General features: G+C 39.1%; 1 protein-coding gene across 3 annotated transcripts in view; it reads left to right on the forward strand.

The window, feature by feature from the left end:
- TENM1 (teneurin transmembrane protein 1) overlaps window positions 1-14,075 on the forward strand; it is a 306,894-nt gene that overhangs the window by 233,909 nt on the left and 58,910 nt on the right. For all 3 annotated transcript variants that reach the window (XM_027898080.1, XM_027898096.1, XM_027898087.1), the window contains 4 exons: window positions 649-916; window positions 6,336-6,479; window positions 11,144-11,393; window positions 12,287-12,307. In XM_027898080.1, coding sequence (XP_027753881.1) covers window positions 649-916; window positions 6,336-6,479; window positions 11,144-11,393; window positions 12,287-12,307 — 683 coding nt within the window. The remainder of the gene's footprint in view (window positions 1-648; window positions 917-6,335; window positions 6,480-11,143; window positions 11,394-12,286; window positions 12,308-14,075) is intronic.

Below are 14,075 nucleotides of genomic sequence, written 5' to 3' on the forward strand. Positions count from 1 at the left end.
ACTGGCAGCAGGGCCCTGGGACTTGAGTTTTGTTGCACACCCCGGGGACCTACCTGTGAGCGAGATGACTCTGATGCTCAGGCTGTTTCATCCGCCCTGCTGTGTGTCCCCAGTTAGCTTGTTAGGTTCCTAATGCTGGGCCTTCATGTACCAAACCCCTTCTTGCTGGAGCTTAGCCTGACTGCAGAGGCGATGCTTTAGCAGGAAGGTATAATGTCTTCACATCACAGTTATGATAGAAAGTGTGTGTGTCTTTAAAGAAAGGTTTTAATTGTATTCTGGTTGAGAACATTTGTTAAGTAAACCAAGTAAGGAAGGCAAGGTAAAGCTATAGAACTTGTATGTAAAAATATGTGCACAGATACAATATTCGGTCCCTAGTAGATGAGAGTAAGGCATCAGAGGAACAGGCTCTTTATCAAACAGAGAGACTGCCATCCAGTAAGTTGACAAAGCAGTGTCTGCTGTTGGACATTTTTTAATGTGCCTGACTGCTGCATTGCTGAAATGAACGCAGAATACATCAGTGTTTTGTGTGGTACTGTGTTTGCATCATGACTGGGAAGCACATAATAATTACCTGCTGTTATCATTACAAATTTTCATTTTTCTTTGCTATAGATATAATGATGTGGGTTTTTTTCCAAGGTGGTCCAAGAGGAAATTGCAATTCCTTCAAGTTTTGTGAAGCTGAGTTACCTCAGCAGTCGGACACCGGGGTACAAAACTTTGCTGCGCATTATTTTGACGCACACAACCATCCCTTCTGGAATGACAAAAGTCCATCTGATAGTTGCTGTTGAAGGACGTCTGCTTCAGAAATGGTTTCCTGCTGCAGCCAATTTGGTATACACGTTTGCCTGGAATAAGACAGATATATATGGACAGAAGGTTTCTGGTCTGGCCGAGGCAATGGGTATGTAGAATCACCTTGATGTAAGCAAAAGCACTCACCCACATCAAGCCAGGAAAATACAGCAAATAAATTTTGTTGCTGCAGTTACATTCTTTTAAATCAAATGCCTCTTTAGCTACTAAAGTGACTTGTATGATTTCCTGAGAACATTTATTTTCTTGTTCTTCCAATGTCATCTTTCTAATTTAATCAATTTGAAAATCCCCTTTTCCCTCAGACAATGGTTATGTACTAACGGCATTACATTCAGCTGTCTTTGTTTTTGAATGTTACTTTGAATATGACCTTTGGTGTGTCATTGTTTCTGTCATTTTTTGGCCGTGACATTTAAAATGTCATTTCCGCTTAGGGTTTGCAAAATTCTAACTTTTAGGCATCCTTTCTTACTACATTTTATGTCCCCAACAGTTAAAACTAATTGATTTGTTGTTTAAAGATGTTTATACAAAAATCTTTATGTTTCGTAGACAAGCTATTCTGACAATTGCTACAGAAGTTCTGTCTGTGCAAATAGATTTTTTCTAGCCAGTTTTTTTTTTCATTAATGTCATGTTTTGGGTTTTTTTTAAGGGCTTTTTATTTTTTTAATTGAATATGAGGTTATGTCGCTTAACAGACTAATCTTATAGATACTTTGTATTAGAATTATTTATTTTACCAGCAAAGCTTAGTATTGTGAATAAACCCTATTCACTTCCATAGCAGTTCTGTTTACTTTTTATATCAGGGCAATTATGACAAGCAGCACTGGTAGATCAGGCTGCAAAGCAAGGCTAGCTAGAGCAACATGAAGCCATCCACCATCACAAAGGGATATTCCTGATTCCATATATGAAAATGCTGTTCTCAGCAGCAGCCAGAAGCTCTCCTCGGGATCTGCTGTGTTGTCCATGCAGGCAGAGTGCCTGCAAAGTGGCCTGTACAAAACCAAAAGGTACCATCCAGGCTTGGCAGGCCTTGCAGCTCCCAGAGCATCTGTTCCCATATGCTCCCAGACGGGGAGTCTGAGAGATGGGTGCGTGGAGAGGAGACAGGAGAAGGTAGGATGAGAGGGCTTTCCTGGTCATTCCTTCTTAGAGAATGATGCAGGCCGTAGACATGGATGACCATGAAGGTTTATGAGACCAAAATGTGGAGTGGGATTTACATCATGCCTTGCACATAGAAATATATCAGAAAACAAGAAGCTTTTCCTAGAGCTGTGGTCCTGCAGTCAACAGATATAGTGCAGACTGCTGCCTGAAGGGACGTTCCCATGTTCTCTCCTTACCCCTAGGCCCCCGCTCACATTCATTTTATCACGAAATGAGCCAGATAAGGAACAAATTCAGCTGAAAACTGAAGCAACCAGGAAATAAGTGATACATTTTCAGCTTCATTAGTTTCTTGATCTGCTATGAATGCTAGTGCAGAAGCTCAGGTCTTCTCATTCCAGCCACAGCTCACACATTACGTTGGCATAAAGGGATCCAAACTCCACCCTTGGTGCCAGGTGTCCAGAATTGCTGCCTTATCTATCCTATCTGCATCTGATCTTCCACATCTGGCTCACATCTGCAGAAGGATGAGCAACTTTTTGATAGTGTCAGTCAGAGAGGGTTCTGAACATCCTGGCTATGGCATGTGGTGGGGAGCAGGAGAGCCCATGGGAGGGGGCAGACCCGGCCTTGGCCCGATGTAGCTACTGGTCCCTGACAGTGTTTTCACAGTGAAGGAAGGTGTTAAGTGGGTTGTTGGCACATATTTGTGCAAACCCAGGAATAAAAAAATATTCCACCTTGCCCTTTGGAACTCCCATGGGTGATCAGGCAGGACCAGATGGGTCATGAGGCTTTCTCTCAGCACAGCTACTTGTGCCCTGTGTCCAGAGGCTGTCAGTGCACATTGTCACTAATGTATTTGAGAGGGAACAGTTGAGTATGGTGCTCCCATAAGAGTCCTCTAGTGATTGTGAAGTGTAGTATGGAGTCTGGACTTTAAAACATTTTCATTCCGATACATAACATTTCATGAAATGATACTGCAGTTAGTTTCCCACATTAGAAGTAGATCAGCTCAATGTGTTTAAATATGAATAAGGCTTACACAATAGTGCCGGATAACAACTTTTAAATTATTTAATTGGTGCTTGATTTTTTTTCTTTTTCTTAAAGTTTGGGTTAATTATGCTTCTTTCAAAATAGAAGCAAAAATCTCGGTATTTTAAAGTGCATTGCTAGCATGCTTTGTTAGATTCCAATAAAGCTTTATTTAATTTGATACACTGTTGGGACCTTTATCTGCATCCATTATATGAATTTTTGTCAAAATAATTTCCTCTGCCAGTATATTACCAATATTTAATAATGCATTCTGTTCAGTTTTCATTCTAATTAAATTAAATTGCAGCAGGTTGTAGCCCTGGAACTCAGTATTATAACCATCTGCTTTTGGTTTTGTAAATACTATAAACATCTATATTTTTATTCAGGGTTATTGACAGCAGCGATCACGTAACCAGTTACAGAAAACAAGACTTTCTGAGCATATTTCCACACACATGAGGTTATGTTTAAATGTGTAGAAGAAATATTTGCTGACATGTGTGTAGTCCTCAAGCCCCTCACAAGAGGCCATTTTCTCGGAGCAACAACTGAGATGACAAAGTAGCATTTTCTTGTTCTGAATAAAAAAAGCACCATGTGGATGTTGACAGACAAAACCTTGGTGGTGAAGTCTATGTCCCTTCGTAATTTAATATAAGAAAAAGATTTCAGTCAAATGCTCCGTAAATGAATGCTTCTGGGTAACTCCATACAGGCTCCATCTTACTCCTGCAAGCCCTTTCATCTCACACAGCAGCACCAACTGGTCTGCAAGGACAAATCCTCATGGGGGTGAAAGTACTCCAGCTCTCCAACAGCCCCACACCTTCTCTGTTACTCTACTTGGTATTTTGCTTGAGTTAATTTTATTCTTTGTTCAAAGAAGATAGATGCTGATAAGTACAAATATTTCGAGAGAGGTTAAAGTAGAAGTTACTGTCCTGGTTAATTGCGTCTTTTATTTCTTGCCTGTATTTTGGCTACAGCCCTTAAACTGTGGCACTACTAGCCAATTGTTGTTCATTCTTCTAAATAGTTTTATGAAAAGAGTAGGTTTTTTGGTACAAATTATTTCAGTAGGTCTTTTGAAATCCATTTTGAGTCTGCAAAGAACTGTATGTGCTGGCTGTTAGTGTCCAAAACCATAGGCACTACAGATCACATTCATCCAATGAAGTCTCAGTCACCTCAAAAAAGTGCTGTAAATTAATTTGACCAGAAAGTAACACCCCACAATGAAGGTAACCTGACTGAGATTTTTAATTTCACCTACAAAATTACATTTTTCAAAACCTGCCCCTAACAAAATACTTATTTTTCAAGTGGCGCTGCAATCACCCTGCTGACTTAAAATTATTATGCTTTGCCTTGATTACTTTGCATGCAAAATGACTGATAGGAAATTTTCATGGATGGTACATCAGGATCTCAAATTAAAGGGTTCAGGAGACCCCACTTTAAGATCACGCAGATATTTCTTTTTGGAGCATAGATGTCATTCATAAATATGTCTAAGTATGCACAAAAACATTGTTATAGACACACAGAGTGTAGGTCCACATGTCTGTCACTGGTGAGAGGGGACAAAAAAGCAGCTGGGCAAAATAACTGTGAGCTTCTAAGAAAGGGGCTGATAACCTCTAGAGGGTATTTGGCTGCTCAGAAACATCAGCTACAGGCAGGGAATAGCAGGTGCTTTGCGGTGTTAACTACAGTCCTGGTAAACACGGCACAGCAGATCCATTGGCACAGATTCCCAGACAGTGGAAATCGTTATGCCTCCCTCGCCCCAGCTCTCAGCACGGTCCCTTCCAGCAGCTGATGAACTGTCCTGTGGGTCTGTACCGGGTCATTGAGCCAGCCTGAGGGCTCTGCTTTTTCCAAGTACACACATCTCACCCAGGATTGAAGGTGTTAAAGGCATGACTAGAGTAAAGATGCTAATGTGTAGGTGGCAAGTGTGAGGTTGCTTCACAGGAAAAATCTGCCCTTTATCTTCTGTCTGCATTAACACCTAGAAAACAGTGTGTTGGGTTACTGAACCTTGATGACTCATCCCAGCTCAGGATGTGGCTGTTCTGGAAGTTCCATGCCCTCACTTGGGCTCTCAGCCCAGGGAAGCACCCAGAAGCATCACTGGTGATGGTTGTGAGAGATCATGTAACAGAAAAATTGGACAAAGTGGCTTCTGGACCCTCAAACTGAAACCTGTAATGTTCAAAACATACAATATTTACAGTACTGAAGGAGATGTGATTTTTACAAGTCAGAGTTTAGCTGCAAAAACAAGATCTTTCTCCTGAAATGGTGGTGCAGCTCTAGAGCTGTTGCTGTAAGGAACAGCTTTCAATTTGCCATAAAACATTTATCTTACAATCACAAGTGCTCCCTGCCAGGGCTGGTAAAAATATTTTAATTGCCTTCCCTAATGGAATTTAGATGGTATTAAAACTATTTATGGTTTAAGTAAAGTATACCTAAGGCTGCTACATAGAGAAAGTGAAAAGAAACTATTAAAAATGCCAGAAAACTGGGGGGGGTTAGTATTTTTTTTATTATTTTGTATCTTAAAATATTTTTTGAAAGACATTTTTATTTTGGAAAGGTTGAACTATCTCAGTATTTCCTTGGTCAAATTTTGGAATTTGGTGTCAGTATTCTTCCTTTACGAATAAGTTTCACTGAAATCTAATAAGGTTAAGTAAAGGAGATAAATAATTTTTTAAAATAAGGTTGGTATTTTAGAGAAACCAAAAATTTTAAGAGTTTTTTTTTAATTTGTTTTACTGAAGTACTAAAGGAAAGGGATTTTGGTCAATCTCAGTGCCCCTAAAACCCACCACTGTTAGGGAAATTCAAGATTTTTCAGCAGGTATTTTGGTGGTGTGCAAGCCTGGTAAGATAAATATAGAATTCTAGAAATGTTCAGCTTGTAGATCCATTTCTGCCTAACTATAATATTTACAATCAGCAAACAAATTAAAACCATTTTGTTTTAGCATGGATTCTTTTTTTATTTAAGCTGTTATTCAGGTAATTAGCAGAAATGCAATAAACAATCAAGTCAGGAGTCATTGGAGGAGATTTATGAAATCTATAAGTGATACAACAGACAATTTTCTGCTTTGAAACAGTAGTAACTGTAGCTGTAATAACATACTAATCTCTTAAAACCCTTTTTTCAAAAAAAATACCGTTCAACAATAGCAATCAGGCAGAGCAAAATTAGTGGCATCATTACTTGACAGATGAATATCAGAACGTGGAATGAAAAACTGTCTAGCAGTTCACAGAGGAAAAAGTAGACTGAGAGCTCTCTAATTATTTGTTTGCAGTGTCGGTGGGATATGAATATGAAACATGTCCTGATTTTATTCTGTGGGAGAAGAGAACAGTAATCCTTCAAGGCTTTGAAATGGATGCTTCAAATCTGGGTGGCTGGTCTATAAACAAACACCATGTATTAAATCCACAAAGTGGTAAGTCCTTCCTTTATTAACTGGCCACGCATAAGAAGAATACAAATTTTGAAGGAATTAATTGTTCAGATTTTAAGCATTACACTTCCTAATGTGTAATCCTCTTTGACTGTGCACCCATGTTTATTGAGAGCTGAACTGTAAATGCCATCTGAAAGGATATTTTTAATGTTCTGGCTCCCAGGTATTGGGCATTATTATCACTGACTGTTGGGATCACATTGTGGTCGTTTGGGTGGGAAAAGGGCACGCTAATTTAGGTTCATTCACACACAGCTGGTACAAAAGTGCCACATTTCAGGTCAGTTTGTAATGTTACATTCTCAGTGAAGTGTCTACACCCCTAATTCATCCTATGACTACCATCAGTTAGTAGCATCAGAGCCCCAGGGAGACAAACCCTGCATGAACACAGACTGGCCAAGTGAGAGGCAGCACTTCCAAAACCACACTGCCAGTCTGGTTTGCAGAAGCTATTGTGGCTGCCCACTCTGTGGAGAAGCACAGTAAGTTACTCCTCAGTACAAGCAACCCAACACCTTTCAAAGCATTGGGGAATAAAAACCTGTAAATGCTTTTGATGTCAGCATTAACCCTGCAAAGAGATTCTTCATGCATGGAGACTTGAATCCCCTGGCTTTTATTTTATACCTGGGGGGGTTTCTTTTCCTCCATTAACGTCTATGATGAGGAACCAGTGTGATTAAATTATTAAAACAATACCTGTAGGTAAATTATGGTAACTAGAAATATATGGTTTTGCCAGTAAACAGATATCTCGCTGTCAGGGAAAAGAGAAACTTGGGGTCAGATTTCAGCACTTATAAATCAGCAGAGTATTGGATTCAGTAAAGTTCTCTCGATTTGCTCCAGCTGAGAGTCGATCCACTAAAATCTATTTCCATCTGCAAACTTCTGTTGATGAAGATTCATGCACAGATGTATGGCTTTCAGGTTTTTACAAGTTCTGTAGCTGAATGCGCAGCTACAGTATAAATATTCCAAATACAAAAGGTCAGATTTAGTTTGTAAATTAACTGGATTTCTGTTTTGATTTAAAATAGTTTGACATTTTAAACAGCAGTTCTTTCATATCCTGTCTTATTGGTTTGTATAGATTGTCTCTTTTAAATGCCAGCTATTGACATTTAACACAAAGAGAAATCTGACCTCAGTCAGCTGAGCCCCCAACTGTGAGCCCCATAGTCTGCTCCTTAGTGCCAATTTACCACTTGCATAGTTTAATTTCAAGACTAAATTGCTGGCAGTAACTCCAATTTATGTGATTATCTGCTAACTGCAGTGGTTACTACCATAATTCACCCCATAGGCACTAACATGTTCCGAGATTTTGTAAAGTGTGCCATTATAATCCGAGCAGGGCTAAATCATTGCTTTCCTGAGCACGGGGTATGTGCTGACAAATTGCTTCCTGTCCCTGTCTCAGCTGTGCGGCTGAGAATGCCAGAGAGCACTGACCTGTCAGCCTCCTGCCACCTCCTCTCAAATCATCTGGGCTGTGCCCACTGCATGAATGGGGACCGTGCAGCTTCTGGTACCTGCTCCTCTTCCTCAGATATTCCCACTGTGCTGGACATGATCGAGGCTGAAGTCGGGGGAAGCTGCCAGACATTTTTGTCCATCACCTGAAGAGATATGATATGGGGAGGGGAGGGCATGAGCACACCTGACTTGAAATCGGGGGGTCTTTTCTGGTCACAGTTTGTATGTCAGAGCATCTCCAGCGAGGGTGACAAAGCCCAGGCAGAGCTCGGTGATGTTTCAGATATTCCTGCTCATTATAATGGGCTTTGAGCATGCACAGCTGGCTTGTGTATAAGAACTGGAAAAGCAGGGAAGGGCAGAAAAACAATTACTCTAGGAAAGCTAGTGCACATCTAACTCATATATTAATAGCCTGTTGCTCATTTAAGCAACAAAACTGAATAACGAACTGTGTTAACCAAAAAAAAATAAAAATAGCAAGTGTGCTTCTGGTCTTAACTAGAAACAAGTGAACTTCTCTTCCATTTCAGATATACAAAATGGGCTTTAAATAAGGACAAGAATGTGATTCAAACTTAGAATTATATATTCCAGACTTATCTGCCTACCACCATATGAAAAGCATTGAGTAGCCTTCTCGAGTATGAATATATTGAGATTTTCCAGTTTTAAATGAAGGTTCCCCTCTGGTTTTGGAAGGATGAAAATTGCATGGTTTTGGAACACTGTCACTGGATTGTCTGTAAAAACTGCATTGGAATACAACATTCTTGATTGCAAATTACAATATAATTTTCAAACTAAACCTAGAAGTACTTTGGTTAACTCGTTCTAAAAGAGCTTATATTAACTTCAGCCACTGAGCCTGGTCTCCCAGTAGGTCTGTTGCTGCGCACAACGTTCCTGCTCAGAGCCAGGGTAGATATTCTCTCTCTCCCCATGAAGGCTACTCATTTTAGAGATGCTACAAAATAAGCCAAGTGCAACAGGGAAATTGTAAAAAGAAATAGATGTAATTTTGCAGACTTGCACTTCATAGCCCAGTCTAAGCTGTGGAGGTACAAGTATTGGCATGCAGAAACCTTAGCAAGTGAAAACTGTGTTCTCCTGCCAGATGTAAGGATTTACAAAAAGAAAGAAAGAATGAAGAAAAAAAATATGTCTGATTCCAGCAGAATAGATGTGAAATAACAAATACTGTTCCAATGTGGCTGTCACTGAAAACTCAAGCTTTTTAAAAGTATGCAGTTTTGCATCAGTCTGGCTGTTGGGTTGCCAGAGGATCACATCCTGTTCTCAGCTATGCTCCACTGCTCTTTTCCTGCTTTTTTTTCCCATCCAGTTTGGAGGTTTGATCACTTCTAATTTGTGACATTATTGGAGTTTAATGTTTTCTGGTACAAAGGTTTTGGTCAGTTTGGAAGATCATCAAGGCATTTCTCATAATCAGGAAGAGAACAGATACCATAAATATTAGTTCCTGCACAGAGTCCTTTTAAAGACACTTGTATCTCATGAATACAAATGAATGTGCTATTAACCGATTTTTCAGAGTATTATTTAAATTAAATTTTCCTTCTGATGGGCAAGTTGTATTGATTCCATTTTTATTTATCTGGGGCAAGGAGGATTAATTTTGCAGAGACTTTATGCTTTAAGGTAATTTCAACTCCAGTGCAACACAGCATCAACTAAAATTAAAGCAGCAGCTCAAAATCCTGAAATTAAGCACATGCTTGCATTTATTGACAGCAAAAGATATTCTCCCGAGTCCTCATTATTTACTGGCATTTGTATGAGACTCTTGAAAGATTACCTTTACATTGTTAATTTCAGAAAAAGGGCAGCATCTTCATTTCATAGTATTTTTATCCAGTGCATAAGGGAGAATATTGCCATTCATTTCACTGACATATTTCCAGGATGCTTTTTTTAAGCCAACATTCAAACAAATCTATGTGTTCTGTCCTCTATTGTTCAGAAGTAATTTTTTGAAAATATAATTCCCTTCAAAATAGCTGTGGTAGTGCTCAATAATTTCTAAGGCGAATTTTAGTTTCAGATTTACCTGAAAGCCACAATAATTAGTTTAAACAAAAGTTCATAGAGACAATACATAAATACATTTGCCGTACTTTGGGAAAACTCAGGCATGTCTCATCATGTACTTCCTGCAGTGTCTAGAATATGCTCATTTCCCAGCGTGAGTCCTTCAAAAAGTAAATTCCCTTGTGTTTATTCCTTTAATTGTGCCACTTTTCTGATGAAGTTCTGAGCTTCTCAAGGGGAGAAAGAGATTTTGCACTGGGGTCTAAAAGAATACCTTTCCATTCAGCAATAGCCAAATTCTTGCAATTACATGTTATCTTAAATAACTGCTTAAATATGTTACCACATTGTTAGTTAAAATAAACACTGTAGCAATCAGCTTGAGAAAATACATCTTTGTACTGGTTCTGGTGTCACCAACCTAGTAAAGGGGAAGACTTTCAACAATGGGTGGTGCAGAGCAGGGCTAAAATACTGGCACGATGGGAAGATGTTTTAGACTTTATGGTAGAACTTAATATATTCCTGCTGTTAAGACATTCATTTGTGCCTCAGAATTGCTATTTGACTCTTAACTTGGCTTTGCTGCACTTGCACCATTTTCATATACCATGAAGGACTCGCATTTAAATTTGAATATTGATTTTGTACTGCCACTCAGTGCTCTTTTGTGAAAAATGCATAGTATTCCTGCTATTAATCTCCTTTAATTAAATATTCAAACTGCCCAAGAAATTCCTCTGCTACCTAATAAAAATTTATGAATAAAATGAATATTAAGGTAGTAATCCCCAAGAAATCAGATAGCACTGCAATTAACAGTCAATTTGTTAGAGCATTAACCAACCATGAGTTCTCCTCATGATGTTGGCTTTTAAAATAGCCACTAGCCACTAATGAACAAAATCGTGACAGTGAAGTTGGGGATGAACAAAATTGGAAGAGATTAGTGGAGCCCTGTGACAATCTCCAAAAGATAAGATGTTTGTTGCTATTTTGGTAGTCTGGTTTTCTAGAGGATTTCATAACCCCAAACTGCTGGATAGTTTAAATGCTGTACATTCACTTTTTTTGTCTCTGTTTTCTTCCCTCCCCATCCCGTCCTTTAGGAATTGTACACAAAGGAAATGGGGAAAACATGTTCATTTCCCAGCAGCCTCCAGTCATCTCCACTGTGATGGGCAATGGACACCAGAGAAGTGTCTCTTGCTCCAACTGCAACGGGCTCGCGCTCAACAGCAAACTCTTTGCCCCTGTTGCCCTTGCTTCTGGCCCTGATGGGAGTGTCTATATTGGGGACTTCAACTACGTCAGACGGATCTTTCCCTCTGGAAACTCGATTGGCATATTGGAATTGAGGTAAAAAATTAATTCTCTTTCTCTGACCAGTGTCTGTAATCCTGGCTGTGATATGCCCATGAAAACTGCAGTGAGCTTTTATCCCTTGGGGCTTAGAGAAGCAGCCACGTCTTGTTGCCTTGTGACCACATGTCTCATCAACTATCAAACTAACTTACCAGAAAACTCACACTTACTTTAAGTCACTGGATAAAAAAGGACATGTTAAGTGGCCTTTGGAACAAGTCTTGCATAATGGATTTCTGCAAAGTGCAGAATTAATAAATAGAGATGGTTTTTCTTCCTGCGAGGTTTTTCATACATTTTCTCCAAAAGTTAAAATATTCCATGAGGCATATTTTTGAAGAAAACCCCATAATTCAACAGCAAACATGCAGAGTATTGTGTCAGGTCACAGAAGACACGACTTACCCTGTTTAAAATTAATGCAATAAAAGTGTTCCTCATGTAGCAGAGGACGTGGCTGAGTTTAAGTAGATGAGCAAACCTGGCATTGCCTGACGTGCCACCGGCTAGGCCTGTGCTGCTGTTAATGACTCCCCTGCAATTATGACTCCAGCTTCCCATTCCCTTTGAGGGCCAGAGGGGAAGGCAGGAAAGATTTTACACATTATTACATGAAATTTATTTCACTTAACACCCATGAATCCCCACCTAGCTAACATTGCTGGTGATGATTGTGTGCTGATTGTTCAGAATTAACTTGGCAATGTGCAGGTGGTGCAAAGGAAGCAATCTGAGAGAAAGAAATAATACCCAGTAATGGTAAAAACAATGTTTTGTTAGTGGGATACAGCTCTGTGAGCAGTCAGGCAAAGAATACAGTTCTGTCAAGGACTAACATTTCTTGTCTTTTTCTTTTTTTTTAAACCTGAACCAATCTGTCCTTCTAGGAATAGAGACACAAGACACAGGTGAGTAAAACACAGACACCCTGATATGTGAACCATGTTTAAGGAAATAGTCTTACAAAAGTCCTTTTATGACTCTGTATATAGAGAAACACTCTGAATTTAATAAATATAAATGTTAATAAATACAAATGTTAATCAAATTCACCTTTGTTTATAGTACTGTAGGTTTGATTCTTTCCCTTTGAAGAAATGAAGCCTCCCTCTAAAAATCAGTTTGCTGATCACCAAGCAGAGAGGGAGAGGTTTAAACCTGAACGTGGGGAGTGCATTTAATAGCTGTCATAATCATTTCACATGGTGTTTGAATGACCACAGATAGAGGCATCCAAGGAAACTGGAGTTTTAGCAGCAAAGAAATAGTTAAAAAGGCTTCAGAAACACACAAGAGGATTTTAGAGGTTCTGGGATACTGCGAGCTTTAAAATCTGCCAGTTCCAGGGCGTGCACAGCAGAGCCCAGCACTGAGGATGCTGTGTCACGGCTCAGTCCTTGCTGCTCCAGCTGAAGACAAAGCAAGTGGCTTTCCCCCTTTCCAGCTGGCGTTTTAGCATTGCAATGTAGGGATTTGGTTAAAGGAACGAGCATTGCCCGTTAGGCTTCTGCGACAGACGGTGAGGGAGTTGGTTACAACAATCCAGCTGCAGAAGTGATGTTGCACGCTAGAAAGAGACAGCAAGGCACTCTGTCTCCTTAGAAACAAACTTCTTAGCATTCCAGTATTAAATGAGATAAATAATCCAGCACTAGTACAACATCAACCGATAACTTCATGCCATAGTAGGAAGAGGTGTGTCTGCAGCATGAGAGGACTGGTTAGAATTGCTTGCTCTACCCACAAAAATGCTATTGAACAATATAGATTATATACCAGATTATGTCACATCTCATATATTTTACAATTAAAAATTAAAAAGAAAGAATAATTCCTAGTTGGTAAGTGCAAGGTTCTATTTTTTTAATTGAAAGGTTGTTTCCATTATCTTCTCACCAGAATCTTTGTAAACTTAAAAAAAAAAAAAAAGCCAAATTTAATTTATTTTCTCTATAATTCATTCAGAACATAATTCAGCTTTTACATTTAGAGGTTTCTCTTGAAAAGCAGATTTTTGTTAATACCTGTTCACTCGTACTAGTTTCTTGAGATGAGCTTAAACCTTAATTATATCAAATTGTGACAATACTCAAGTACCCCAGCCCTATTAATTACAATAGTAACTGTCTCTGTCACTATTCTGTCCAAGTGAAATTTGTGGAAAATTGAAGGAAATCACTTGTAGTTAATGTAATCTTTGAGGTTATAGGGGATTACTTGACAGTCTCACTGTATGTCATTTTGTGGGGCTGTAAAGGTCACAGTCATGGTAGAAATTTCTAGAATGCTCAAGGAAATATGTAGAAGCAATAACTGAAAGATGGCTCATGACAGTCCAGGCAGGAAAAGGCTTGAAAATCCAGCACCTCTACACAACTTTTAGTCCCCAAACAAGCAGGGGAAAAGTGTTCTTTTTACCAGGGAAAAGAAAGTACTGCATAAAAGGGGGGAGTTTGGAGACCAGTAAACAGAGAGAGCCACTGGTCTTATTTGTGAGTGTTTAAAAGCAACTTACCCTCTTTGTTTTTCTTGTCACCAGCATTTTAATAAGATATAACAAAGCTGTTTAATAACTGGTAAAAACAGAAACTAGACTTTGGGGTTATAGGGAAAAATTTAGTACAGAATAGTAATAACTACTTCTGAAAAGATTTATGGTAAATCCTAGTCTATTTC

Source organism: Empidonax traillii, unplaced genomic scaffold, assembly GCF_003031625.1.
Source record: "Empidonax traillii isolate 1590-97213 ecotype Southwest subspecies unplaced genomic scaffold, ASM303162v1 scaffold20:size5563877, whole genome shotgun sequence".
In the NCBI taxonomy this organism is placed as follows: Eukaryota; Metazoa; Chordata; class Aves; order Passeriformes; family Tyrannidae; genus Empidonax; species Empidonax traillii.